The following is a 27,638-nucleotide window of genomic DNA, read 5'->3' on the forward strand; positions in this document are numbered from 1 at the left end:
GAATCCTTCTCATGACACACAGCATTCCAGGCAGCCACTGGCAATCGATCTGAGTTTAAGCATGAAATAAAACATATATGCCCTCCCTAGAGTAGAATGACGCATGCATGTGTAAGTTCCTTGAGGTCAGAGACCATTTCTCACCTGTCACTGAAAACCTCGGAGACCTTAGCAGGTGCCGAGGATAGATGAGGCATTGAGGAGGTATTGGATGAAAGAACGCAGGAACACACCTGAATCCCCTAACAACATAGGAGGAATGAGATGACGTGAGGTTGGCCAAGACTTCATTTCTAGTTTTCCCATTCCGTCTTTTTCACTTTTAATCATACAGACAATTTAAATCAACATGGAATACACAGTCATATCCATAAACTGCTTGTACAATTATTTACTTGATATTTTTTAAGAGACTTTTTGTTTTTACTGTATAAATACAGTTTAGAAGGAAGCTTTATATTACAATCACTAGTAGAGAACCAGTATTGCTTGTCATAGAGGGAAACTATTAAAAATAAAAATGGGGGCCGGCCTGGTGGTACAGCAGATAAGTTCACATGTTCTGCTTTGGTGGCCCGGGGTTCACCAGTTCGGATCCTGGGTGCGGACATGGCACTGCTTGGCAAGCCATGCTGTGGTAGGCGTCCCACATATAAAGTAGAGGAAGATGAGCAGGGCCAGTCTTCCTCAGCAAAAAGAGGAGGATTGGTAGCAGAAGTTAGCTCAGGGCTAATCTTCCTCCAAATAAATAAACAAATAAATAAAAATAAAAACAACGAAAAACACAGGTCTGGGTGTCATCTGAAAATCACCGCACGTCCACCAGTGATATGTTCATGAGAGGCAGTTCAGTGTGGTAGTGAACTCGAGTTAGAATCCTCACTCTGCCACTACCTGGCTGTGTGACCTTGGGAAGATGACATAATGTTTCTGAATCTCACTTTCCTCCTCGTTGTTATGAGGAATAATTACAGTTCCTACCTCACAGGCTTTGGAAACTAAATGAGTTCATCCATGTAAATGGTGTCAGAAGAGAGGTGCTTGGGTAGGTAAAAAGTACTCAATAAAATTTAGTTCCCCAACAAAACCAAATTCAGCAACATACAAAAACATACATATATCATCACCAAATTAGATTTATCCCATGAATGTAACATTGGTTTAACGTGAACATCTGAAAATCAATTAATGTGACACGCCACGTCAATGAAATAAAGGGTAAAACCCACAGAATCCTCTCAATATATGCAGAAAAAGCATCGGACAAAATCTCGCACTCCTCCATGATAAAAACACTCAGCAAACTAGAACTAGAAAGGATCTTGCTCAACCCATACAGAGGAGCTACAAAACAACCCACAGCCAACATCAGACTTAATGGCGAAAGACTGAATGCTTTTCCCCCTAAGATTAGGACGAAGACAACCAGGTCTGCTCCCTATTCAACATTGTACAGCAGGTTCTAGCCAAGGAAATCAGGCAAGAAAACAAAATAAATGGTATCTATATTAGAAAGGAAGAAATAAAACTATCTCCTTTTGCAGATAACATGATCTTCTATGTAGAAAATCCTAAAAAAATCCACTGAAAAATTATTAGAAGAAACAAACATGTTTGGGGAGGTTGCAGGATACAAGATTAACATGCAAAAACCAATTGTGTCTCTATATGTTAGCAATGTGCAATCAAAAACGAAATTAGGAGAAAAAATTCTATTTATAATAGCATCAAAAATAATACAATACTTAGGAATAAATTTAGCAAAAGAAGCTCAAAATGTATACTCTGAAAACTATAAAACTTTGTTGAAAAAAGTAAAGACGATGCAAATAAATGAAAAGATATCCCATTTTCATGGATTGAAAGACTTAATTTGTTAAGATGGCAATACTCCCCAAACTGATATAGATCCAAGACAATCCCTATCAAAATCCTCAATTGACAAGCTGATCCTAAACTTTATAGAGAAATTCAAGGGACCCACCCAGAATGGCCAAAACAATCCTGAAAAAGAACAAAACTGGAGGTTGCATACTTCCCAATTTCAAAACATACTACAGAGCCAGCCCGGATGGCCTAGTGGTTAAAGTTTGGCAGGCTCCTCTTCGGCAGCCAGGGTTCAGTTCCCGGGTGTGGAACCACACCACTCGTCTGTCAGTAGCCATGCTGTGGCAGTGGCTCACATAGAAAAACTAGAAGGACTTACAACTAGAATATACAACTATGTACTGGGGCTTTGGGAAGGAAAAGAAAAAAGAGGAAGATTGGCAACAGATGTTAGCTCAGGGCAAATCTTTCCCAGCAAAAAAAAAAAAAAAAAAAAACTTACTACAAAGCTACAGTAATCAAAACTGTGTGGTGCTGGAATAAGGATAAACATACAGATCAATGGAACAGAACTGCGCATCCAGAAATAAACCCTCACATTTATAGTCAACTGATTTTCAACAAGAGTACCAAGACAATTCAATGCAAAAAGAATATTCTTTCAACAAACGGTGCTGGGACAACTGGATATCCACATGCAAAAGAATGAAGTCGAACCTCTACCTCACACCATATATCAAATTAACTGAAAATGGATCAAAGACCCAAATGTAACAGCTAAAACCATAAAACTCTTAGAAGAAAATATAGGAATAAACCTTTGAGGTTGGAATATACAATGATGCCAAAAGCACAGCAATGAAATAAAAAATAGATAAACCAGACAGCATCAAAATTAAATTAAAAACTTCAAAGGACATCATCAAGAAAGTTAAAAGACAATCCACAGAATGGGAGAAAATATTTGTAAATCATATATCTGCTAAGTATGTAGGATATACAAAGAACTGTTAAAATTCAGTAATAAAAAGACAACCCACTTTTAAAAACAGGCAAAGGATCTGAACAGAATTTTCTCCAAAGAAGATCTACATTGGCCAGTAAGCACATAAAAAGATGATAATATCCTTAGGCATTAGGGAAACGCAAATCAAAATCACAGTGAGATATCACTTCACATCCATTAGAATGGCTGCAATCAAAAAGACTGATTATAACAGGCGTCAGTGAAGACGTGAAATTGGAACCCCCATACACTGCTGGTAGGAATGCAAAATGGTGCAGCAACTTTGGGAAACAGTTTAGCAGTTCCTCAAATTTCTAAACACAGTTACCAGATGACCTAGCAATTCCACTCCTAGGTATATTCCCAAGAGAAATGAAAATATACATCCACACAAAAACTGGTAGGTGAATGTTCCCAGCAGCATTATTTGTGATACCCAAAAAGTAGAAACAACTCAAATATCCATCAACTGATGAATGGATAAATCAAATACGGCATATCCATACAATGGAATATTACTCAGCCATAAAAAGGAATGAAGTATGGATACATGCTACAACATAGATGAACTTTGAAAATATTATGCTAAATGAGAGAAGCATAACATGCTTTTTAATGAAATGTCCAGAATAGGAAAATCTACAGAGATATAACATAGATTAATGGTGGCCTGGGCTAGAGGTGAGATTTGGGGGGAAACAGATGGTACTGCTAAAGGGCACGAGGTTTCTTTCTGGAGTAACAAAAATGTTAGAAAATCGATCATGATAATGGTTGCACAACTCTGTGAATATACTAAAAATTAATGAAATGTAGGCTTTAAACCAAAAAGATGTTAGTATTTGTATGACTACTTTGGGAAAACCTTGGCTATAACCTAAGCAGCAGTGGTACAAAGAGAGACAGAGCTGGAACAGGAGTTTGGGGTGTGTGGGAACTATGATGCTGCCTCTACAAACAGAGTCTGTGTTGAATAAAAATCAACAGAGAACAGACAGTAGGAGAGGAAAAAGAGAGCAATGGACACACCCACACTACCCCATGGAGCAGACCCCTAGACTGCAGGGTGAACTGGACCACCTTGGGGCAGGGCCAAAAGTGGGCACCACCTCCCGTCTTGTTTTTGTTACACCACCATCTGTCAGGTCCTGGGGCTGCCCCTCCCAGGAGGAGAGACTCCTCAGATGACAACAACCTCTGGGTGGGGCCATGGGCTTTGAGGTTTAGAACAGCCCAACATGGGTCTCCTGCTCTCCTCCTACCTGAGCTCTCTTTCTATTGTGAGGAAACGGAGGCTGAGAGACAAGAAGGACTTGTGCAAGGTCACTTGGCTAGTTAGGGGCAGACCTGGGGCTAACACCACAACTTCCTTATAAGACAAGGGGACCCAATACATAACAGACACGACAGAGCTGTAAAAGAAAAAGAAGAATATTAAATAGAAAGACAGAAAGAGAAAAGATGAAAGAATTAATTCTAATTCTGTGATAAAAACAAAAATCTACGTAAGAAAGGAATTACAATCAAAGGACATTACTTGGTTCTCTCTTGATCATCATTTATACATCTTAATAATATAGATGCTTTAAAGATGACTCAGGTTAAAACAGAGCTCTCACTGTATTGGGAGATGGGGGCAGGGAAGGGAGGGGGATGGTGTCAGAAAACGAAATCTTCATCCATCACAGCAGGAAGTAAACAGACAAGGTGTAGAACAGATAAATCAAAAAACAGCAGCGTAAGCATATCATTTAGAGATCCGGAGGCAACTACTGGAAGAAAGGGCGAGTTTAAGCAGCAGCCGTTGGGGAGAGATGTGCACTGGATGACTGTTTTTCATTTTGAGTCTTTCAGCATGTTCTTGCATCGCTTTGACCAAAAATTTAAAATTTCCTTTAAAAGACAACAACCCAAGGCCTCCCTACTAGCATTCAGCCATCTGGCCGGTCCACAGCACTGTCTCCAGGCAGTCTTTGCTATGTAAGTGCCTCGCTGCGGCTCTTCTGGGACCAGAGGCCCCATCACCTGCAGCTTCTCCTGGCACAGGGGACCTGAGGTCAGAGCAGAGAAGTCCAAGTCAGCCTTGACATGGGCCCATGGAGAAGGCCTATCCTCCTCTTTGTTTACTGCAAGAAAAGATCCTGGCGGGGCTGAAGGGTTTGCCACTCCATTTGCCGTTGCACTCAGCTGCTTCCTGTGTTGTCAGGGGTGAGGGGGCCTTTCTGTTGATAACCCAACCAGGCAGATGCCAGCCTCTCCGGAGGGGAGGTCATGCTGCCTGAGGCGACTCACCGATTTCCTCCCCTGGGGCCTGTGACAGGCCACCACATGAAGGGCACCGACGTGACTTGGATCTGGGGAGAGGAGCTGCCTCTCAGAGGCACCTGGTAAAACCCAGAAAGGGAAGCCACTGCACCTGCTGTGGAAACAGGAGATTTCACGTTTGGCCACCAGATCGGAGCACACAGACCTCAGCTTCATCGACGTGAAACTGCAACCTGAACGTGGCTCAGTCTGAAAACAGACTTAGGCCCCCAACTCACATTTTCACTCACTCTAAAAGGGCAATTTCCCTATCTGTAAAATATGGAGGTTGGCCCGGCAGTGGTTCTCAAAACCTCCACTGTGATGTCAAAACTTCCACTGAGAAGGTTGCTGCAACAACTGTACTAATAACGGTTTAAGTAGTGAGGCTTGCAAATGAGGTGTTTTTATTATATGTGAAGGAGGGTTCATGACATCACTGCTTGCATGTTCCGCTCTTTTGGGAGAAAACAGGGTAGAACTGGGGAGGGCACTGGCTGTTAGGTGTGATGCATTGAGCATCATTAGTACTAAAGAAAAACCAAAACCAAAAACAACCAGTTAGGAATCACTGGACTTGAGCCTCGCTCAGGGCCCTTCCAACTCAAAAGCAAATGACTATGACTATAGATGAGACACTGCAGACAAAGGGCTTCCCTCAAGACCACACTTCCCAACATGGCTATCCATTCTTGCCAGGGTGTTTAGGGGGCCATAAACCTGTCCATGGACATTCTTGCCTTGTGCCTTTGCTCAAACTCTCTCCCTCCACTCCTTAGTGGACTGTCCTCTCTGGTTCTCAAATCCTACCCTTGACCATTGTCAAGGCCCAATTCAAGATAGATCTCCTCCATGAAGGTCTAACCAGCTGAACTCCACCACAACCTTCTTTTCTCTGAATTCTTAGAGCACTCACAGCCTAGAGTCCATAATTTCCTACTGCATTATAAACTGATTCATATTTCACTAATTCTTTTTTTTTTTAAAGATTTTATTTTTTTCCTTTTTCTCCCCAAAGCCCCCAGGTACATAGTTGTATATTCTTCATTGTGGGTCCCTCTAGTTGTGGCATGTGGGACGCCGCCTCAGCGTGGTTCGATGAGCAGTGCCATGTCCACGCCCAGGATCCGAACCAACGAAACATTGGGCTGCCTGCAGCAGAGTGCACAAACTTAACCACTCGGCCATGGGGCCGGCCCCTCACTAATTCTTTGAATCATGAAAATGACTGGGAGAATCATCTTTTTGGGGGGTTTGACCAATAGCAACTAGCACAGAACTGGGCACATACTAGGCATTACTTGCTTAATTAATACTTCATGAACAATCTGTTGAATGCACGAGCCAATGGCCAAAATTCATGACTTCCAGTTAAAAATAATAATGATACAAAATTTAAAACATCACAGTTGTCTAAGGAACCATATCTAACCCACCTTACTACTATAAGAATCTAAGGAGCATCTTTTTAGAAAATTCTTGTCATACAGTTTCCACCTTAAACCATAAAAAGCAGAACCTCATTCCTCTTTCCCATATGAAGATACAGGAGACTTGGAGGTTGATGGCTCACCTCGAGTCTTGAATTCTTGCCTCACCATTTATATCTTGACAAAATCAGTCTTAAGTCATCACATTTGAAAAGTATAAATCGAAAATAGTTCTCAGGTGTCCCTTCACTTAACACTGAGTTATTGAGTGTCTTCTATAAGGGTCAGCCCTGCAGGTTCCCTCTGATCCTAGCTGGGCCTTCACTGAAGTTAGACAATCCTCTCATTCATCCCCAATTGATTTCTTATTCCACCCACAGAGGCAGCTGTTCCAAACCTCTGGAAGTTGCCTGAACTTTCCTAACCCATCCACCACCTTTCCTTTCTGCAGAGGACCTCATCTCCTGCCTTATTTAAAAGACAGAGACCACACAACGTGGCTATACTAAACACCCCTCCATTCCACGAAGAGATTACAATCTGAGCACCACTGCTCTGTGATGACCTAAAGATGACGTAAACACAAAACCAAAAGGCCTACAGATGAAGTCATCACTGGGTCTTTCTCGGGCATCTCTCCAGAAGGTCATGTTTACTTTTTGCTCTCCTTGCACTGTTTCTGCTTTGTCGTAAGTCTATCAAAATGCCACTCAGCCAGAATGACTTCTGCAAGAAATTCGGCCTGAACCCAAGCTCTGCCTTCCAAAACAACTTCTTTCAAGAATTTGCGCCCAATTTGTTTTCTCCTCTGTTGTCAAGGGTCCAAGAGGGTACAGCCTAAATGGTAGTCCTCTGAGGCACATCACACACAGCCCTTGGCATAACGGCCTTGGCTAGGAAGCCGATATCCAAACTCTTTGCATCCTGGGAGGCGCCCCACACCCACTGACTGAATTCTGAAGTGTCTTTGTACAGACAAGGGGCCTTGACAGAATCTGTGAATCATAAAGTGTCTTCAGTTTCCTGTTGGCTCCATGGTACAGAGAGGCCAAAGATTTGTCTTCTTAAATTGACACACAATATATAATTAATAAATTGTTCCTTTAGGAGCGGAGAGCAGTCATCCAAAAGAGCCACACACTCCTCCTCTCCTCTATTTCCAGGGCCCTTTCTTCTCAGACTGGGATTTAGACATTATCTCACCCGCAGGCTCCTGTGGGGGCAGGCAGGTAACAAGAGGGCAGGCAGGCTGCTTTCTGTGGCCTGGTTTTTAAAGTCAGAGAGGCAGTGGCTGATTTAAAGGCACACAGCAAGTCAGGGACGCATCCTGTGTCCTCAGGCCACTGTACTGCTCTGTCTGCCTGGGAAAACAAAGCGTGCCCTCAAAGCTTTTGGTTGGTTGCAAAATACTGAATGCAAGCAGAGGAAGAGGTCCTTCCTGACCTCGGTGTGTTGAAATGTGAGAACCACCTCAGGGCTTCTGCTCTGCATATTCCCTCCCCCTTCTCTCTGCCCGCTCAAGTTACACCCACCATCAGGGTGCCACTCCAGAGCACTGCCTACCGGACGCCCTTACTGACACCATGTCTCACCGCTCCTTCGGTTGCCTTCTGCAGGTAAACCTGGGGCTGAGTTTCTTGGTCACAGAGACCAACTCCCCTGGGAAAAACAAAATCCAGGGAGGCTCTGGAGGTCGAGGGGTTGGTAAGAGCTGTGGGTTGACTACACACGTGAGCCACATTCTTAATGATTACATAATTAATACATCATAACAATAAATATATAAATATAATAGTACTTACTACTTTCATGCATCCCCCATTTAATAAGAGCACCCCATGAAATACTAGCTGCTTCCCCACCACTGCTGGCCTGCCACTCACCGCCGAGAAGGCAGCAGCGTGCTCCACTCCCCTGCCCCACCTCTACTACTAATGCAGGGTCCATCCTCTGGATCCTAAACATAGCTTTGTTCCTCAAAACAACAGGACCAAAGGTCTTTTACAAAGACCCCAATGAGGTGACTGATGTCTGGTTTCGTCAACTACAAGTGAATAATTAATACATGCCAGTAAAGAAATAGACTCATTGTTATGGTGGCCACATGGAGGCTACAAAAGGCCATTTTGTGACGCTCTTGGTGGAACCCTGGGGCTGACAGCGGCCCAAAGAAACAGCTCTGAGAGTGTGGGCCGATCCTCAAACGTGGAGACTGGAGCTCTCACTGTTTTCCAGGAGCGTTGTCCCCAATATTAATTAGCTTGTGGCTTATTCATGACCTAATTCAGCTTGCTGGTCAATGACAGCAGTGGAGGCTCAGCGAAATGCACACAAGAAGGCGTGATTTATCAGAGGGGACATAGAGTGTTCTCCTGGGGCCCTTTCCCAGTTTTTAAATTCATGCCTATTTCCTTCTCTGGGCCAGCCTCTGATCCCATCTGAGTAAAGCTCTCCACTCTTACTGGGTTTAAGACCCCACTCTTGGCCCAATGCCTAAAGCAAGTTTTTCCTTTCCCATTTCCAGCAGGGACTGAACAAGGCGGGCTTGGGTGCCTATAAAACCGGTCAGAACTGGCCGGGAAATATAATAAAGAAGCTTAGTGAGCAGAGAGCGAATGCCTCCAGCCAGAGGCTCAGTGTGCAGAACTAGCCAGAAGCACTGGCTTTGTAAGCAACAACACACTCTCCTTGTGGCCTAGTAACTGTCTTGGTAGACGGCAGCCAGCGCCATCCCGTAGCTCTATATCCACAGGAAAGTTTCACCTCCCCCAAGTGGACACTGGTGCTCAATAAATGCCTGCTAGCGACAGTAACCCCTGACCAGTTACACAAACACACACTCCCACATATTTCTGCCCTCAGGGCCAAAGCTGCCCTTACAGCAATCAGAGCTGAGAGCTGCTAGATATTTTCATTTCAGAGTGCTGTTCCCCAAAATTGCTACCTAGCTCCCTACTCCCACTTCCAGCCCACTGCCTGAAATTCCACCAGGAGAGACGTCAAAAATTTTGACTTAAAGCTTTGTTTCCCATTAACATGCCTCCCAGCCTATTTCCCTTCTGGTCAAATGACTTCTGAAGCACCTGCTCTGTACTGAATAGGAAATCTTTGTGTATTTAGCTCTTGAGGATATACACTTTCACTGGCTCTTTTCTTGAAAACAACTTCTGACACAGGAGAATGGGGGCAGCACAGGGCACTGTATGGCAATGGAGCTGGGAGGCCTCAGGGACAGTCACAGAGAAGATCTGATGGTGGAGAAAACAACCTTCAAGGCACTCACAATCCTGCCCAGGGACATGGACCTAGATTTTTGTCCTCCAACATCTGCGATCTCCAGGGTTGCCAGCATGGCTTCCAACAGGGGCTGTGCCCAAGAGTAAGAGAAGAGCCCTCACCCTAAAGGGGACACAGGCTGGAGGTGGAAAGGGGGAGCATGGGAACCAGCACTGTCACGTGATTTGCCCCTCAGGCCCGCAGGACTGCCCCAGTCTCCCTGCCTATGCCATGAGGGCACAGGCACCCACCAGCTGGCAGGAAAAGATCATTGCCCTCTTCTTGGCCTGGCTAGAAGGGGAGCTGACGGCCCATCAGCCCTTGGGTTTCTGCTGTGCTGGGGAAACTAGGCAAGCACAGGTCAGATTCCTTGGTCCGGGGAGGGCACCTGGGCAGTCCTAGTGACCTTCCCTGCCAGGTTCTCCCTACAGAGAACAATGCTCCTGATGGAACATGCTTCCCGCCCCCACCTTCACCCCAAAACAGAGAGCACCCCCTTCTCTTCCTTTTCACAGAGGCGGTGTGGACCCACCGAGGGGGAGGGCTATCCTGGAAAACAGAAGCCACAACAGACAGGTAGGCATCTTCCCCATTCTTCAGAGCTCAAGAAAACCCAACCTTTTCCCCAGCAGTCAGCCCACTCGTCCCCTTCCCCCCACCTCCTTCCCCACCCTCAGCCAGCCGGAGAGAGAGAGCGATGCTAGTCTAGGCCAGAAGGCTTCAAAGCGGGTCAGAAGTGCCTCCTGTCTCATTAAAGCCCCCACACCCAAACACCGCCGCTTCGCCCCTCGCCCCACCCATCGCACGTTCCCCGCAGGGCGCTGTGTGCCCCAGGCGGCTGCCAGGCGGGTCCAGGCGGCTCTCGCTGGCCCTGGGGGAGGCGATGGTGGCCGCGGCGCAAAGGCGGCGGCCGGCGCTCTGCAGTACCTGGGCGCGGGGATGTCGCCGCCGCCGAGCTCGCGGCCGCTGCAGGTGTCTCCGGTGCTCGGGATTAGCGCCGCTTCCTCTAGGGCCGGCGGCTCCGGCCCAGGCCGCGCACCTGCTGATGCCGCCGCCGACGACCCGCCCGAGCCCCGCTGTGTGTCCGCGCCTTCCTGCAGGGGGTCCGTGCCGCGGGGCCCGGGGTGAGCGGGAGGGGGAAGGGGCCCGCGTAGGGCCTGGGGTGCCGTCTCCGGGGGCTTCCGGGGACCCCAGGCCGCGCTAGCCCGGGCTCCACGCCGAGCGCCCCCAACGGGCTGGGAGAAGGTGCGCTGGCCCCTCGCGCATCCTCATGGCCACATCGCTGTCCCCAGCAGCATCCCAGTCCCTGCGCCGCCCCGGAGGCCTGCGAGCGCCGCTTACCTGGGTGTGCGGCAGGTCCAGGGGAGGGGCCCAAGGCTACGGCAGGGCACCGCGCCCGGGCACAGGATGCTCTGCCCGGCTCCGCTCAGCCGGCCGCCGCGCTCGGCCCCGCCCTCGGCCCCGCCCCTCCGCTCGCCGTGGCTCCGCCTCCCCGCCGGTGCCCGGCCCCTTCGCTGCGCGGCGGCCGCACAAAGAGCAGGAAATGGCTGCGGCGAGGGGCTCCCGGCTCGCCCCTCTCTGCGGCCCGCGCATCCCCGACCTACACCCCGGGCTCCCGCTCCCGGACAGCCAACTCCCCTGCTCTGGAGGGGAGGACTTGCGCCCAGACTCCCGTGCCTGGGAGCCACACCTGCAGCCGTGGGAGGACGGAAGCTTGGGGATCCATTTGGATCTCATTGATCTCACATTATTTGCAAGCGCTCATTTCTCTACCGAATATTTATTGAGCAGCTATTTTGTTCCAAGTACCGTGCCAGGAGCTGGATGTGCACTGGTGTACAAAAGACAGGGTCCCTGCCCTTTTGAAACTTGTTTATCAAAGAGGGCATACGTTAAACCAGCAAAGGTCCCAGTTACGGCTGGGAAAAGTCCTGTGAAGGAAGGAACCGGGTGAAGTGCTAGAAAATAAGTCTAGGGGTGGGAAGAGGGGCCTCCGCCAATCGAGTCTGGTCTCTAATGCTGCTCCTCTGCTCAAGAACAACTCAATCCCTTTCAGTTCGAATCCCCGAAGCTGCCATCTCTTAAACAGGGACCTGCCTCAACTTCATTCAGGACGAACTGCCTAACGGACGAAAAGGAAAATATATCGTGACGGGAAGGATTTCCTGGCCAAGCAGAGAAGGACCTGAGAGGATAGGCATCTTTCTCTTCAAGGCTTACCTGCCATTTAGGGCTCTCCGAAAACGGGTCTCACTGAGATGCAGCCGCTGAAGTCGGAGCACACCAAATCCCAACCTTGGGATCCTTTAGCAAATCGCTTCACCATTCTATTCCTGGTAGGCCCTCATATCTATAATGTGGGGAATAATAGTTGCCCTTCCGACTTCATAGGGTAAATAATTTGAAGCAGTTGAGACATTTCAAGATGTATATAGATATGAGGAATAAAGTCCTGCTACAAGGGAACCTTTCTGAAGTGTTTCCATGAGACTCACAAATTTACATAATATAAAATGTATCATTGCAACCATTTTTAAGTGTATAGTTCAGAGGCATTAAATACATTCATAATGTTGTGCAGCCGTTGCCACCATCCATCTCCAGAGCTCTTTTTATCTTGTAAAACTGAACTCTATACCCATTGAACGCTAACTCCCCAACCTCCCTCCCCGAGCACCTGGCTACCACCATTCTGTTTTCTGTCTCCGATTTTGACTAAGTATCTCATATAAGTGGAATCGCAGAGTATTTGTCTTTTTGAAACCGCTTATTTCACTTAGTACAATGTCCTTAAGTTTCATCCATATTGTAGCATATGTCAAAATTTCCTTCCTTTTTAAGGCTGAATAATATTCCACTGCACATTTATGCACATTTTGCTTATCTGTCGTTTCTTTGATAGACACTTGGATTGCCTCCGTGTTTTAGCTATTGTGAATAATGCTAGAGCTCACAAATCTGTATTTAATCACTCAGCTATTCCTATCAGGGCCTATTTATAGAGGAGCCACATTACTCATGTCTCAGCAAAGAACTTGTGAAAAATCTTTGCCCTCACTGATCTCGTGACACTTCCCAGGCACTCAGAATTCAAGATCCTTTGTGGTTTGGTGTTAGTTACATCACCCGCTCTAATTTAAATTGCTGTTTCAGAAAGTATGACTTAGATATATCATAATATAGAGATATATATAGATATATATATGGACACACACATGCATTTCTGTCCCTGATACCATGTGAGAAAGCTGTGGGGGTGTTTGTGGAGGATGGCTTTAAAAACAGAATTGAGGTTTCTCTCTTCCTTTCTTTTTTAAATTTTCCATTTTCCACTGTGATCCTTAGGATTTTTAAGTGTCAGTGATTACAAATATGTAACAATGAGAGATTGGATTTTCATTCTAAAGGGCATACCATTTTGGATATTGTAGATTTCTGGAAGACATATTTGTCCCTGTTGTTCCTTCCCGGTCTTTTCACTTTTCAGGAACAAGTTATTTAAAAACAAAAAAGATGATGACATATATATTTAGATAGAGCTTAGGCAAAAATAATTCCCTGACCCCTGAATTCTATTGGCTTATAAGGGGAGCAACGTGGTCTGGTTGAAACCACTGTGTTGGAAACCCTGAGGCTTGCCTTTTGCTCCTAGTTATGCAACTAAGCGATCTTAGGCAAGTCACTTCACCTCTGTTTCCCCATCTGTTTGGTGAAGTAGGTTGGATGCACTCCAGGGTCCCTGTGCATGTGGAAAATCGCCTGAAGTAAAGCAAAGGACAGGCCCCTGCCATACGGAAAGCACTTCCCGAGCTCCCCACAGCTCTCACCATGGAGTCCCAACTCCTTATCACGGCCTACAGGGTTTTCGTGATCTGGCGGCTACCTCTCCTGTCTCTTCTGCTGTGAACAAGCTTGCTATGCTTCAGCTAACAGGAACCTTTTAGTTCCCCAAATTTGCTGTCTTCTCTCTTGCGTTTGGCCTTTGCACAAGTTGGGCATTTTGCTTGGAATTTGTCTGTCCTCGTGTCCCTCCCCTTCCACCCTTTCTCTAGTTTGCCGCCTGACTTCTATTCATCCTTCTTGTATCCACTTAGATGTCTCTTCCTCCATGATCCCTCCACATCTGGGTTAGGTTAGGGTTAGTCGCCTATGCTCCCCTAGCCCCTGGGCTTTCTCTATCATACCGCGTGTTATGCTGTGTTGTAATTGGTTATATACTTGCTTGCATACCACCATGAGAGCATAAAAATCTAAGAAAGCAGGGATGTCTCTGTCTTGTTCCCCGTTGTATCCTCAGAGACTAGTACCAAATAGAAGTTCAGTAAAAAATGTGTTGAATGAATAATCAAAAATGAAATCTTAGGGGCCATTCCGGTGGCGCAGCAGTTAAGTGAGCACTTTCCACTTCCGTGGTCCGGGGTTCGCCAGTTTGGATCCCAGGTGTGGACATCGCACAGCTTGGCAAGTCATGCTGTGGTAGATGACCCACATATAGAGGAAGATGGGCATGGATGTTAGCTCAGGGCCAGTCTTCCTCAGCAAAAAGAGGAGGATTGGCAGCAGATGTTAGCTCAGGGCTAATCTTCCTCAAAAAAAAAAAAAAAGAAAGAAATCTTAGCTTGTGCGTTTCCAGGGAAATTTGTTGCTGTCTGTCTACTGCCTTCAGATTTCCTTCATGTCCAACCCCAGGCTGCACCATCAGCAATAAGAGGATTGAAGCTAGAGGTGAGAATTGCTTTGCCTGTTGCAAAGCTGTGGCCCATGCAATGTGGGTTCCATGTTTGACAATATTGCCTTGTTTTTAGAAAAGCCTCAAGTCGCTTAGGACGTCTAGGTCTCTATTTAAAATCCATCGGCAAACCCTGCTTCAATAGAAACCAACAGTGGAGGATCTAGAATGGGCATGAGAATTGGTTCTGGAGAGAGAAAACACAAATACTAATATTAATAATAATGGCTAACATTTACCAAGTGCATTATCTCATTTAACATTCACAATTATCCTGTGAGGAAAATATAATTGTTAGCCCCATTTTGCAATTGAGGAAACTAAGGCAGGCTAAATAACTTGCCCAAGTGCAACCAAAACTTATGCTTTTAACCAAAATCACACACAGCCTCATTTCCCCCCCTCCCAAACGGAATCCACGTATTCATTAAAACACCACCTTATTCTAAAAGCATATTTATGCAAGTTACATGGATGCATTACATTAAAAAAATTTTGAATTAGGAATAAATTTTTTAAAAGAAAGGAGGAAAAGGGTATGAGTTGGAAAGAAAAATTTTTTAAAAATCCCTCTGTGCTGTGGGTTCCCTACAATAGGCTCACACATTTGGTTTGTGTAGTTAACATTTGTGTAGTTAGCAGGAAAAGAGAAACTTGATGGTCAGTTACCCAATTTATTATTGCTTAGATAAAACCTGACCATTACTCAAAATTGCCTCATTTTATAGGTGAAACAACTGAGGCCAAAAAAGAAGGGTTGCCCAAGGTGACTGAAGCCAGACCGAGGACTTTCCATAGGAAACTGGGTTGCTTATTTCCTTCTTTGAATCTGAAATAATTTGTTAAAGCATATATTTCTAAACTAACATTTATTGGATGTTTATTTGGGACCAGCCTCTATGCTAAGCACTTTATGTGGATGGCTCCTTTAATCCTCACAAAATCCTAAGAAGTAGCCCTCTTATTTTATAGGTAAAATATTGTGGATTTTGGGGCCTGGCCCAGCGGCATAGTGGTTAAATTCATGCTCTCCACTTCGGCAGCCTGGGGTTTGCTGGTTCGGATCCCAGGCATGGACCTACACACAGCTCATCAAGCCATGCTGTGGCAGCGGCCTGCATATAAAGTAGAGGAAGATGGGCACAGATGGTATTAGCTCAGGGCTAACCTTCCTCAAAAAAAAAAAAAATTGAAGACTTTTTGTGGCTGAAACACTGCAGCTCTATCCTGGGCCATTTGGAAACCCATTCCTTCCCTTCTCTGCTGTCTTTCCCTCACTTTGCTCATTTCCCACAACTTCTGGAGAGCTGGCCTCCCTTGAAGGTCAGATCTTTTACACACAGCTTGATGGCAAGTAACATTTCATCTTTATTTAAACAAATATTATTTACGAGAATTCTGAAAAAGAACTGGTAAAGAGGGTCTGAGCATATTCTGAACTGGATTGGGAATCAACAACATAGCCGAGGTGAGTGCTGCTGTATTCTCAGAGGCTAGCATGAGTGGGCCTATAATGCGCCCCATGGAACAGCTGGGAGCATGGAATTCGGGAACAGACAGGTCTGGCTTCAAGCCCCCATTCTGCCATTACTAATTGTGGGACCGTGAATGATTTCTCTAATTTACTGAGCCCTGCACTGCTCATCTGTAAAAGTAAGATGATCATAATTGTACCTATCCCTTGGGTTCCTGGGAGGATTAAATGAAAGGGTAAATGCAACACACTAAGCTGAGTCTGGTACATTGTTAAGTGTGCAAAAATGGGATCGTTTATTATTATTATTATTGTTGTTATTATTAACATGGCTTGAATTTTGATGTGATCTCTAGGAAGAAGGTATGAGCCTTAGAGTAAGATCTGAGTTCTAATCTCACTTGTGTTACGTAGCTCTAGAACGTCAGGCATGCTCTCTGTGCATCACTTCCCTTTTCTTCAAGTGAGACCTCCGGCCCCAATGTCCATCCCAAAGCTACTGTAGAAATCCAACGTCATCTTGGATGGGAAAGTACTTTGAGATACAAAACAGAAAAACAAGTGAATGTATAGCTTTTCTCAGCTTATGGACACTTGTACTTACAATCAGTTTGAGAAAATGAAAAGGGACAAGAAATTCCTTAGTAGCTCTAGACAGGTGTAGAGCAATTAGGTGGAGGTGAACCTAGAAGGTGAGGAATCAGAATCCACTTGACTCTTTCAACTAATTCCCCTATGAATGTGGTCAGTGCCTGCTGGCTTTGAGCCTCAAGGCTCCCAGTCCTAACATAAAAATAATGCAATGGAAGTAGGTGGAATAAGATGTGTTTTTATGCATGCCCGTTTCTCTGCCTGAAATGTCTTTCCAGACCTTCTCCTTCTTGGGAACTCCTATTTACCTTTCAAGACACAGGTCAAACGTCACTTCCTCTGTGAAGCCCTCCTTGATCCCTTGTGTATTTTCACCTCTTTCTCTGTGCTCTCACTGTATTGTGACCACCGCTCCATCAGATAACCTACACCATTCTTTTGTAATCACAGTTGATTCTCATTATTTGGTGGTTATGTTTTATAAAGTCACCATGAACACAGAATTAGTGAATGCTGAACCAGTGCTCCCAGGGGAGATACAGGGTTAGGTTCCTGTGAGCCTCTGGTCACAAAATTTTCATCAACAATCAGTACATAACCTTGTTTTATGCACATTTCTGTTCAAAGACACCTTATTTAATATATATCGTTAACTCCGTAACATTGAACTCACAGTCAACAGCACTATGACTTGTGCCTGAGTGAAACTTATCTAACACACATATTTTCCTCGTAAGGCACATCACAGCCTGCTTGCACTTAGGAACACTAGACAGCACTTCAGCACTATGCTTGAGGGCCATTTTAAATAGCAAAATGACCAGTGAAAAGTACACAAGTGCAAAAGATGTGGCACTAAATACACCATGAAAAGGACACTTGTTTACAGTATGAGAGCTGAAGCAAGAAGGCAGACCATCGCCTTGTTCAACCTTAACTGAGAATGTGTGTGTAGAATGACTCAAATTTTTCACTGCTCTGGGCCTGAACATATCATGAAATGACTGGGAAAGGGCTGCAAATCTTGATTTGGTGGTTACAAATAAATTTGAGTGAGTAGACAAAATTTGCAAATGTGGAATCTGCAAGAATGAGGATAAGCTGTATTTGTTTATGTGTTGGACTTTTTTACTACTTGAGAGTGTCTTACAGGAAGGGTTGATGTCTGTGCTGGACATCTTCTCTTTGCTCTTCCAGATCCACTCCACTCTTCTCACCCTGCTCTCTGGCCCTGGAGACTGACCTCTGTGGACTACCCTACTAGGGCTTCCTTGTTCTCTGGCCAACAAGAAGCCCCAGCAGTTGATGGGGGGACGGGAAGAGAGTGTGGTCAGCATATTTATTCCTCTGGTTTCCTTCTTGTGATGCTGCCTTGGGCTCCCTCTGTCCCTCACTAAAGGTCCTCTCCTCTCAAGTCAACCTTCTCCAGGTGACTTTCTGCTTCCACATTCAAAATGACCCCTCCCTGTCCTCATCTTTTCAGGACTGTGGGTGGTAACTGCGCCTTGGCTGTTATTTTCCTCTGTACTACCTCCTGTGGCTCTCCTAAACCTGATGCACACTGTTTTAAACAGTCCTTTTGTAAATAAGCCCTCCTTGAATTATCCTAATTTGAGTGTGATGTGTTTGGTCCCTAACTGCCAAGGTATCTTCTTCATCTATGTACCTAACACAGTGTCAAGCAATGGCAGGCAAATGGTAACTATTCATAAAATAAATAAGTCATCTCTGAAACTCCTTCTAACAGTATTTCTATGATTCTGTTATCTCACAAGCCAACTACACATCATGCCTTGGGGAGAATCTCAAAGTCATTGAAGACACACTCATACACATAAACGTGCACACACATGCACCCACACTGATACACACATGCACTCAAACATACACACACAGTGCTGTTGCCAAGGGGTGGCTTTGGGGAGAGGGCTTTAGTGCACCAAATTTCCGGTACCTGCCTCAAAGCCACGGCAAATAAATATATAGTCTACGTAAAAACATGTGCCTTCTGTGCGAATGCAGCTTGACCTCCAACCCTCTCTGATCAGATCGCCTTTCTGAGCCCCTCTAACCAGGAAATGCGCAGCTCCCTCTGCACATGCTGACACACAGACACACTGCCCACCTTGCCGAAAGGGGTATGTTCTGTCTCTTCCTCAGAGTGGTGGACTTGTGTATTGGGAGATTCCAGGGAGAGTAGGGTCTGCAGGATGAATCCTCTAAAAAGCGAAGCTGTTCATCCAGTCCATTTTAGAAGTTTCCTATCTGGATCATTTGTCAGTGGGAGTAAAGCCCAGAGGTGAGTCCCACAAAGGACCATGTGGAAGCCACAAGCTTTCTTACCAGTACCTAGTGGTCCTCTGGTGCATGAACAGGCTCCTACCGTGGACGCGGGCATTGATAAACTGAAAGGTACAGGGAGAACTCAACACGCCGAAACTGTAATAATCCTTTTATTTCACCAGGATTTTAAGAGGGAAGGGAACAGCTATTCATTGCTGTCCAACTGTGACTGAAGAACTCAGAATTACAATTTCCACGTCACCCACACAGCAGATGACAGTGAATGAATATGAACAATAATTTGGTACTAGGAGCAAAGCAAAAATCATCTCCAAATTGGTTTCTCTTCCCCCAGCTTCATCTCTCTCAAATCCACTCACCACACTGCAGCCAGAGTATATTTTTAAACGCACATTTGACCTTCTCCCCTTGCTCAATGACATCTTTTCTGTCTATAGGTACAGTTCAAACTTTTTTTGTCTTTTAAAACATTATCCTTGCCTGGATTTATAGCCTCAGTTTCAATTTGCCTAGTCCTATCATCCTCACTCTTGTCAAGACCACACACACACACACACGCGCGCGCGCGCACGCACGCACCCCTTGTGCTGTAGCAATGGCAAACTGATAATTGCTTCCCAATACATTGTTTCCTTTCTCCCTCTACCTGGAAAGTATTTCTCTTATTTCTGTCCACTTGCTTAGCAAAAATAAATAAATAAATCCAAACATAATTCATCTTCAAAACTGAGTCAGACATTGTTTTCCACGGCAGTGCTTCCCAAACTTTAATATGCATATGATCACCTGTGGATCTTGTTAAAAGGCAGATTCTCATTCAGTGGGTCTCAGGGTGAAGCCAGAGAATATGCATTTGTCACAAGCTGGTCATACTGCTGTTGCTGGACCATGGACCACACTATGAGTAGCAAGGTTCTAGGAAGTTTCCCCTGACGGTACCTTTCCCCTGATGGTAACTTTCCCCTGATGGTACCCTTCCCCTGACAGATTCCATCACTTTTTTCTGAGCTCTTCTCTTCTTTGACCATACTTCTGTTGTTGCTCTAATTGCTCTAAGAATCCTTGTTTATATGTCTGCCTTCCCAACCATACCTGGAGATTCTTGAAAAAGCCCTTTTCATCTTTGTTTTTGCAGCACTCAGCCCAGCGGATCATAGAAAAGTCAGAAGCATTTGATGTTTACTTGTTGAACAAATGTTGTCGAAGGACATATAGTCTTCACTTGTCTGTGGAACAGGAAACCATGTAACCATTTTTACTTAAGGAAAATTTTTGGTTGTTTGACATTTGGATAAATATGGAACCCAGGCCATATATAGCATTTTTATGAAAATATACAGCTTTATTTGCTACACCCAACCTTTAACTTCGTGTGCTTTACAAAGGGTAAAGGATATTGGTAACATTTTTAATGTGAACACTAGCAATGACTGTACACTAATAAATATTCAATCTATCCAAATATAAATACATAGTCTCAAAAGGTACAAAATGCAAAATCTATAAAACCCAAATAGAACCAAAACCTTGTATAAGGGAATTCCCTGTGACCACATGGCACCATTTTCATGTGAGAGGAAAAAAAAACAGGCAGGAAGCCCATTTTGCAGGATATGACACTGGGAGGTTAACTATCCTCACATGTTGGGTTATGGCCCCAACAAATCTGAGCTTGAACGAGATAATATCATGTAAGGGGAATTTTCTAAACCAGACCATAGAAATCAGTCAATTCCCATGTTTTCCTTCCAGGCTGGATGTTCCAGAAATTATCTCTAATTAAGGGTTCCAAAAGAGAATGTACAAAATGTGTGAAAGTAAATAACGATGATTTTGGATAAGTTGAATAAAATCATCTTCTGGATGTTAGAGTTTTATCTTGAGGCTCCCAGTTTCACAATAATCATAGTTAAAAGTTATACATCTGAATCTCCAGCCCGTCAAAATGTCACATGATTTAGAGAGAGCCAATTGCATCACCATCCAGTAATTCCTCTAAAAGTTTTACCTGAATACTGTGGGAAAATTAAATCTCTCTTACATCAGGGAATACCCTTGCCCACAAAGTGTTCAAGAAGACTGCAGCCAACTCAAAGTTGGAATGATAATTAAAGGAAGCATTTATATGCTGCAGAAGAATCTTTTAAAGCTGCTTTGAAGCTCACCTATAAATGGCTTCATGCAACATGACTCTCATGGGTTGGGTGAATCAAAGGCTTGATTAACTGAGTAACTCCAAAGTCATTAACTCTGACCAAGGTGAGAATACCGACGAAGAAAAAGAAGATGCTATTCAAGTTGGAGGGCCACACCCCCAACCATAGGTGTCTACGCAGGAGTGACATTACTCGCTGCTGATGCTATGTTGAAGTCTTTACTGGCTTTCTGTCTTTTCCCTCTGCTGTATTTATCTCCTCTGCAATTCCTTTCATTCCCAGTAGGAGACAGTGTTGAGTAGGAATAAAGAAACTGCATTGGAGTCAAACAGATGTGAGCTGGAATCCTGGCTCTACATTGCCCTGCTCTGCCACTTCTGGCAGGTGTCCTGGCTTTTTAAAGCCTCAGTTCCATCATTCGTAAAATGGAAATAATACTACTATCTCATGGGGTTGATGTGAACTCAGGGTGAACTGAGATTCTACAGGTAAGCCTTGTAGCTCAGTACATATTCACTTTGCATATTTAAGCGCTCAGCCAACAGTAGGCATCTTTGTGTACCTTGGAAGCACGCAACTCAGTGCCTGACTCAGTTTCCATCCAGATAGTTTGAGCAAGAACAGACCCCTTGTTCTTCTCCTAGAATTGTGGGAGGCTTCAAAGCCTCAACCTTGAAGTTGCAAAACTCTTGAGCTTAAAAAGCTTCAATTTCTCTGCAAGGCCACACTGCCCAACATAATGCTGCCCTCTGCTGATGAGGGTGGAATAGTGCAGAGAGGGGACTGATTCCTGGAGGCCACAAAAACCAAGAACGGAGTCCTTAGTCAGTCAGTGTTCAGAAGTAATCATTCCTCCCAGGATGCCTGCAGAGGCCTTCAGTGCAGAAGGGGAGGCATAGTCACCTGCCTGGCTCGGTACTAACGGTGAGCATCAGAGTGGTGACAATGTAAGGCCTTTCTTTGTACCAGTAGGTACCCCACCATCAGATGCCCTCTTCTTGCCCAGGTACCACATACCCAGAGCTCCAACCATGGGCTTAGAATTGTTCATCCCAGTTCATTATGCTCCCTTCAAGGAGAGAGGTGGCAGTGCACTCTACGAGTAAAACCTCAGAAAGCTGCTTCTCAGAATATCCGGCCTCTGGTGTGAGCCGTTGTCCCATCATCCTCTATGGCAGGAAGCTGTGGCTGACAGCATCTCAGTGGCAGAGCTCACTCCTTCTGACCTTAATTAGCTCACCAGTTCTCCTCGAAAAAAAGTCATGCTCCTCATTCCTCTTCCCCCGTATCCTGGGGTTCCGTATTGTCAGGCTAAGTAAAATGTCCTTTGACCATAAACTTTAGATCCATGTTTAAAGTACCAATAAAAATAATAATCGGGGGTCAAACCCCCGTCTCTCCTTTTCGCTAAGAAGAAGTGCAAGAAGTGTTGCCTGAAAGCTGTCAGATAGAGGTTTGTGCACCACAAGAGATAAGAGGCTGAAGGGAGGGTAGAGACATCGCCGCTGGTCTGGCCCCACTCCCAGTTCAGCGGCTGAACCTCCTGCCTGTGGCCCGGTGCCAGCCTCTGTCAGGGTGCTGCCTCCATGGCAGCTCAGGGACTAGGGTGATAGGCCAGCTGTCTCTGGGGAGTCCTGGGCTGGTGGCAGCCATTAATGCTCTATGGAAGGAGGGCCTCCCTCCCCCACGCAGGATCTGCAGCCCATGGCTTGCCATTGAGTTTCTGCTAAAGTCCTGATTCTGCAATTTCAGACAGTTGACTCAAGAGTCTGGAGAAGGGTGGTCGGTCTTCTGGTTTCTAGAGAAGGAAGAAAAGAACTCTGTGAGTTCCTTGTACTTGTATGCCACAGCTAAATCCAAAGCAAGCCAGAATTCAATAGCAATAGCCCCTGCTGATTTTTAAATATGCTTCCATATATATTGTATTTGAGGCCATTATGTCTTGTTGTTGGCAGCAGCTTTTCTGGAATCAGATGGCCTGCTTTTGAATCTCAGCTTTACCACTCATTAGCTATGTGACCTTGAGCAGGTTATTTAACCTCTTTGAACCTCAGTTTGCCATCTGTAAAATGCAGATAATAATAGTATCTACATCATAAGATTGTTGTGAGAATTGAATAAAATCATGTATAAAAATGCATCATAAAATAAGTGCTATATAACACCAAAAAAAGAAAATATTTAGGTATAAATCTAGGAAATTATACACAGGATCTATATTAGGGAAAATATAAAATTCTAATGAAAGAAATCAAGAAGATCTAAATAAATGGAGAAATATTCTACATTTGTGGATAGAAAGACTCTGTATTGTTAAGATATCAATTATTTCCAACGTGATCTATAGACTCAACACAATCATGATAAAAATCCCAGCAAGTTATTTTGTAGACATTAACGTACTGACTCTAAACTATATATGGAAAGGCAAAAGACTCAGAATAGGCAACACAATACTGAAGAACAAAGTCAGAAAGCTGACACTGCCTATAAAGCTGTTTATAAAGCTATAAAGCTGTATATAAAGCTTGATTACTATAAAGCTACAGTAATCAAGACAGTGTGGTATTGGTGAAAGAACAGACAAATAAATCAATGGAACAGAATAGAGCCCGTAAATAAACCCATATAAGTAAAGTCAGCTGATCTTTGACAAAGGAGCAAAATCAATAGAGAAAGGGTAGTCTTTTCAACAAATGGTGCCGGAACAATTGGACATCTATATGCAAAACAATGACTCTAGACACAGACCTTAAACCCTTCACAAAAATTAAATCAAAATGGATCATAGACCTAAATGTAAAATGCAAACTATAAGACTTCTAGAAGATAGCATAGGGGAAAATCTGGGTGACCCTGGGTTTGGCAATGAGTTTTTAGATACAACACTGAAAGCGCAATTCATGAAAGAAAAAATTGATATTGAATTTCGTCAAAACTGAAAACTTCTGCTCTGCAAAGACATTGTTAAGAAAATGAAATGACAAGCCATAGGCTGGGAGAAAATATTTTCAAAACACATAAGTGATAAAGGACTTATATCCAAAATATACAAGACCTCTTAAAACTCAACAGCAAGAAAACAAATAAACCAATTAAATAAACCTAATTAAGGCCAAAGATCTGATCAGACACCTGATTAAAGAAGATATACAAATGGCAAATAAGCAGGAGAAAAGGTGCTCAACATCATATGTCTTTAGGGAGTTGCAAATTAAAATTAAAACAGCAATGAGATACCACTACACGCCTGTTAGAATGGCTAAAATCTGAAACACTGACACCACCAAATGCTGGTGAGGATGCAGAGCAACAGGAACTCTCATTGCTGATGGGAATACAAAATGGTACAGCCGCTTCAGAAGACAATCTCGCAGCTTCTTACAAAGCTAAACACAGTGTTACCATCTGATCCAGTAATCACACTTAAGTATTTACCCAATTGAGCAGAAAATTTACATCCATACAAAAACCTGCACACAAATGTTTATAGCAGCTTTATTCATAATTGCCAAAAACTGCAAGCAACCAAGATGTCCTTCAGTAGGTGAATGAATAAACAAACTGTGGTATATCCATACAATAGAATATTATTCGGTGATAAAAAGAAATGGGATATAAAGCCATGAAAAGACATGGAGGGATCCTAAATGCATAGTGCTAAGTGAAAGGAGCTAATCTGAAAAGGCTACTCACTGTATGATTCCAGCAATATGACATTCTGGAAAGGGCAAAACTTGGGCCATAAAAAGATCAAGTTTCCAGGGGTTTGGAGAGAAGGAGGAAAGGATAATTAGGTGAAGCATGGTGGATTTTAGGGCAGTGAAACTCTTCTGTATGATACAATAATGGTAGATACATGATATCATACGTTTGTTAAGACTCATAGAACTATACAACGCAGGAAGTGAACCTTAATGTAAACTATAGACATGAGTTAATAACAATGTATCCATAGTGGTTGACAATTGGAGTAAATATCTCACACTAATGCAAAATGTTATTAGTAGGGGAGGAGGGTATATTGGAACTCTCTGTACCATTTGCTCAATTTTTCTGTAAATCTAAAATTTCTAAACAATAAAGTCTATTATTTCAAAAAACAAAAAAAGTTAAAAAAGAAAAATGTGCTAAATAAATGTCAGCTATCATTATTATTACTATTGGATTTAATTCTTGCGAAGAGGATTGGATTTGTTTTGTGCCTTTACATCTTTATTGTTTGTTTTTCTGTGTCTGATTATAAAAGATCTATGAACTTACAGATAAGCATTATTTAATTCCCTTACCAGTAAGAGAAAAGAGGTTCAGAAAATTGTGCAAGGTCAATGACTAAAATGGCAAAGTTGAGACAAAACCCAAGCATCCTGTATTTTTTCAATTCCACCATGTTACCCCTCAATGATCTGAATTTGTATTGTTATTTCAGGAACTTTTGACTTTCATTGAAATTTACAATGTTCTGACTCACCAAAGGACATCTAAGACCTGTGCTGTTGTGACTCAAGGCACAGCCTGTAATCCAAACATGGGATAACTGAGACGTCTGGGGTGGGGGTACAGACTCATTGGCTCCCCATTCTGAATTGTTGCATGAATAAAATGAACTTTAATTAAATCATTTTCGTATTTTCACAGTCTAAGTGAACTTTATGAACGTTTAATGGTTCTTTGATGATACAGATTTTTTTTCCTCAGAAAATTAACATCTTGACGTATAGATAGATAAAACACACCCCCTCTTCCTCTCTGACAGTATGCTTATGGTTTTTGACATTATGTAGCAAATCAAATAATATTTAAGGTCACTGCCAGCTCTTTTCAGGATGGGGGACCTCTCTAGTTAATAGATGCTCAAAGTCACCTTCCTGCTTATCTATTTTAGTCATCCCTGCTGTCTCGTCCTCTAAGAGAGTTCCTTTCTCTAGGAAAGAGGGCAGACCCTGAAGTCATAGATTATAACTCGGGGAAACCACTTCCTATACTGACCTCTTTCCAGCAATGATTCATGATTTGGTAGATATGTGAGGAGGCTAATCGGGGTTTGTATAACCGAAATCCGGTAGTGATGTCTTCCACCACCTCTGAGTTGCTTCTGTTTTCATACGGGATTTTGCCTTCACTGAAGACTTCCCACATCAGCACACCTACAAGAAATGGTGAGTACAGCACAGCTTATGATAAAGTTCAAAAATAGCAAATAAACAAACTTATGTCTAGAAATCACAGATTCCTTGGCATTAGGATTCAAGTCCCTACCCCCAGGAAGTACAGTATCAGGACACCTGTGGCTTGTTACGCTTGTCCTATTTCTAAAGAAGTGAGATTTCCCAACCTTCCCAGTGGTGAAGAACTTTCAGGCTCAGCCCTTTGTTATACCTAACTCAAATGTTACTACGAAAAGTTGCACAGGACGTGAACTCTAATGTCTACACATGATGTAAATGAATGGAGTGGATGAGGTGGGCTGTAATAGGGACTAGTGAGGACTGTGGAAAACTGGAGGTCAAAAGTTCTGTCTTGAGGGGACAGCTGTGATTTGGCTCCAGCCAATGTATGGCACATGAGAATGAGGGCTCAGGATTGCCACATTTTCTGATTTTTAGAAAGAAGTCATAAATTGAGAGTTTTAAAATATAAACTCAATTTGATTTTTAAAAATACTATTTAGACCAAGCAAACACGTCTTCAGGTTGTCCATTTTTGACCTCTGATTTAATCTCTTCCTCTTCCGCCCTCATAGAAATGTCACACCCGGCTTTGTTGTGTGCTGATATATTAATGGGATGTCAGAGTGGGAACAGAGCTTGCAGATCACCTAACCTAGTGGTTTTCAAAGCATATTTCAGAGAACCTTAGGGCAGAGATTCCAAAAGGATGAGCCCTACACATCTGAGTAAAAATCACCTCAGAAGTTTGTTCAAATGGCAGATCCTAGGCTCCAGCCCCGACCTCGGGATCAGAATTTCTGCTCAAACCTGGTTTGAAAACAATTGCCTTAATACAAACCTTGTAATGCATTGATGAGAAACTGAGTCAGGCCAAAAGAGGTTACTTCACTTGCTTAAAGTAGCTCAGCTAATTAGGGCAAAAACCTTAAAATGCATGACCAAGTCCAGTGGCCTTGAGGCAGGCGCCGATCTCTCGGACCATTGGACTTTCTATTTCTCCGGTTGCCACACCAGATTTCTCACCCTTTCTTCATGGAACCCTTTCTACTATGCTTCCATCAGTCAATCTTATCTCTGGATTCTTCAAATGATACATCCTAGGCAGGGGCAGACTTTAGCCCAACCCTCTAATTGTAGGATGCTGCGGAAAATTCCCAGGTTGACAACCTGTGGCAGAATAAACCACATTCAGAGTCAGCAGGTGAATGTGCCAGAGTGGCCACGGCTGCAAACGTCTCTTTACGGGCTGGGTTCCAGGTGCCCAGCTGCATCACCTGCAGGGCTGCACATCAGCCCTACCCTTCCTGGTCATGCGCACTGGGGAAAGGAGAAGCTTCGGAGAACGCTTCAGTGCACTTAGATTTCTTCCA

General features: G+C 44.0%; 2 protein-coding genes and 1 long non-coding RNA gene across 14 annotated transcripts in view; 1 reads left to right on the forward strand and 2 right to left on the reverse strand.

Moving 5' to 3' along the window:
- Positions 1 to 11,329, reverse strand: part of CYFIP2 (cytoplasmic FMR1 interacting protein 2) — a 125,247-nt gene extending 113,918 nt beyond the window's left edge. For 2 of the 9 annotated variants that reach the window (XM_070570396.1, XM_070570390.1), the window contains exons 1-2: positions 11,185 to 11,252; positions 10,771 to 10,937 (exon numbers count right to left, since the gene is read on the reverse strand). The gene's annotated coding sequence lies outside the window, so the exon portion shown is untranslated. The other 7 variants (XM_008514973.2, XM_070570389.1, XM_070570397.1 and 4 more) reach the window with 5 other exon arrangements.
- On the forward strand, positions 10,069 to 25,653 carry LOC139075263 (uncharacterized). Of its 3 annotated transcripts, none has more exons than XR_011525471.1 (3): positions 10,069 to 10,203; positions 10,359 to 10,419; positions 25,527 to 25,653. It is a non-coding gene; the product is annotated as an uncharacterized lncRNA (long non-coding RNA). The 3 variants fall into 3 exon arrangements; XR_011525470.1 differs by lacking the exon at positions 25,527 to 25,653 and adding an exon at positions 11,933 to 18,371; XR_011525472.1 differs by lacking the exon at positions 25,527 to 25,653 and adding an exon at positions 11,900 to 12,032.
- The window catches only part of ITK (IL2 inducible T cell kinase), a 66,380-nt gene continuing 58,999 nt past the window's right edge, over positions 20,258 to 27,638 (reverse strand). For both annotated transcript variants that reach the window (XM_008514945.2, XM_008514935.2), the window contains exons 16-17: positions 26,087 to 26,244; positions 20,258 to 22,895 (exon numbers count right to left, since the gene is read on the reverse strand). In XM_008514945.2, the coding sequence (XP_008513167.1) occupies positions 22,824 to 22,895; positions 26,087 to 26,244 (230 nt within the window). In that variant the 3' untranslated portion in view covers positions 20,258 to 22,823. The remainder of the gene's footprint in view (positions 22,896 to 26,086; positions 26,245 to 27,638) is intronic.

Source organism: Equus przewalskii, chromosome 13 (genome assembly GCF_037783145.1).
Source record: "Equus przewalskii isolate Varuska chromosome 13, EquPr2, whole genome shotgun sequence".
Taxonomy (NCBI): domain Eukaryota; kingdom Metazoa; phylum Chordata; class Mammalia; order Perissodactyla; family Equidae; genus Equus; species Equus przewalskii.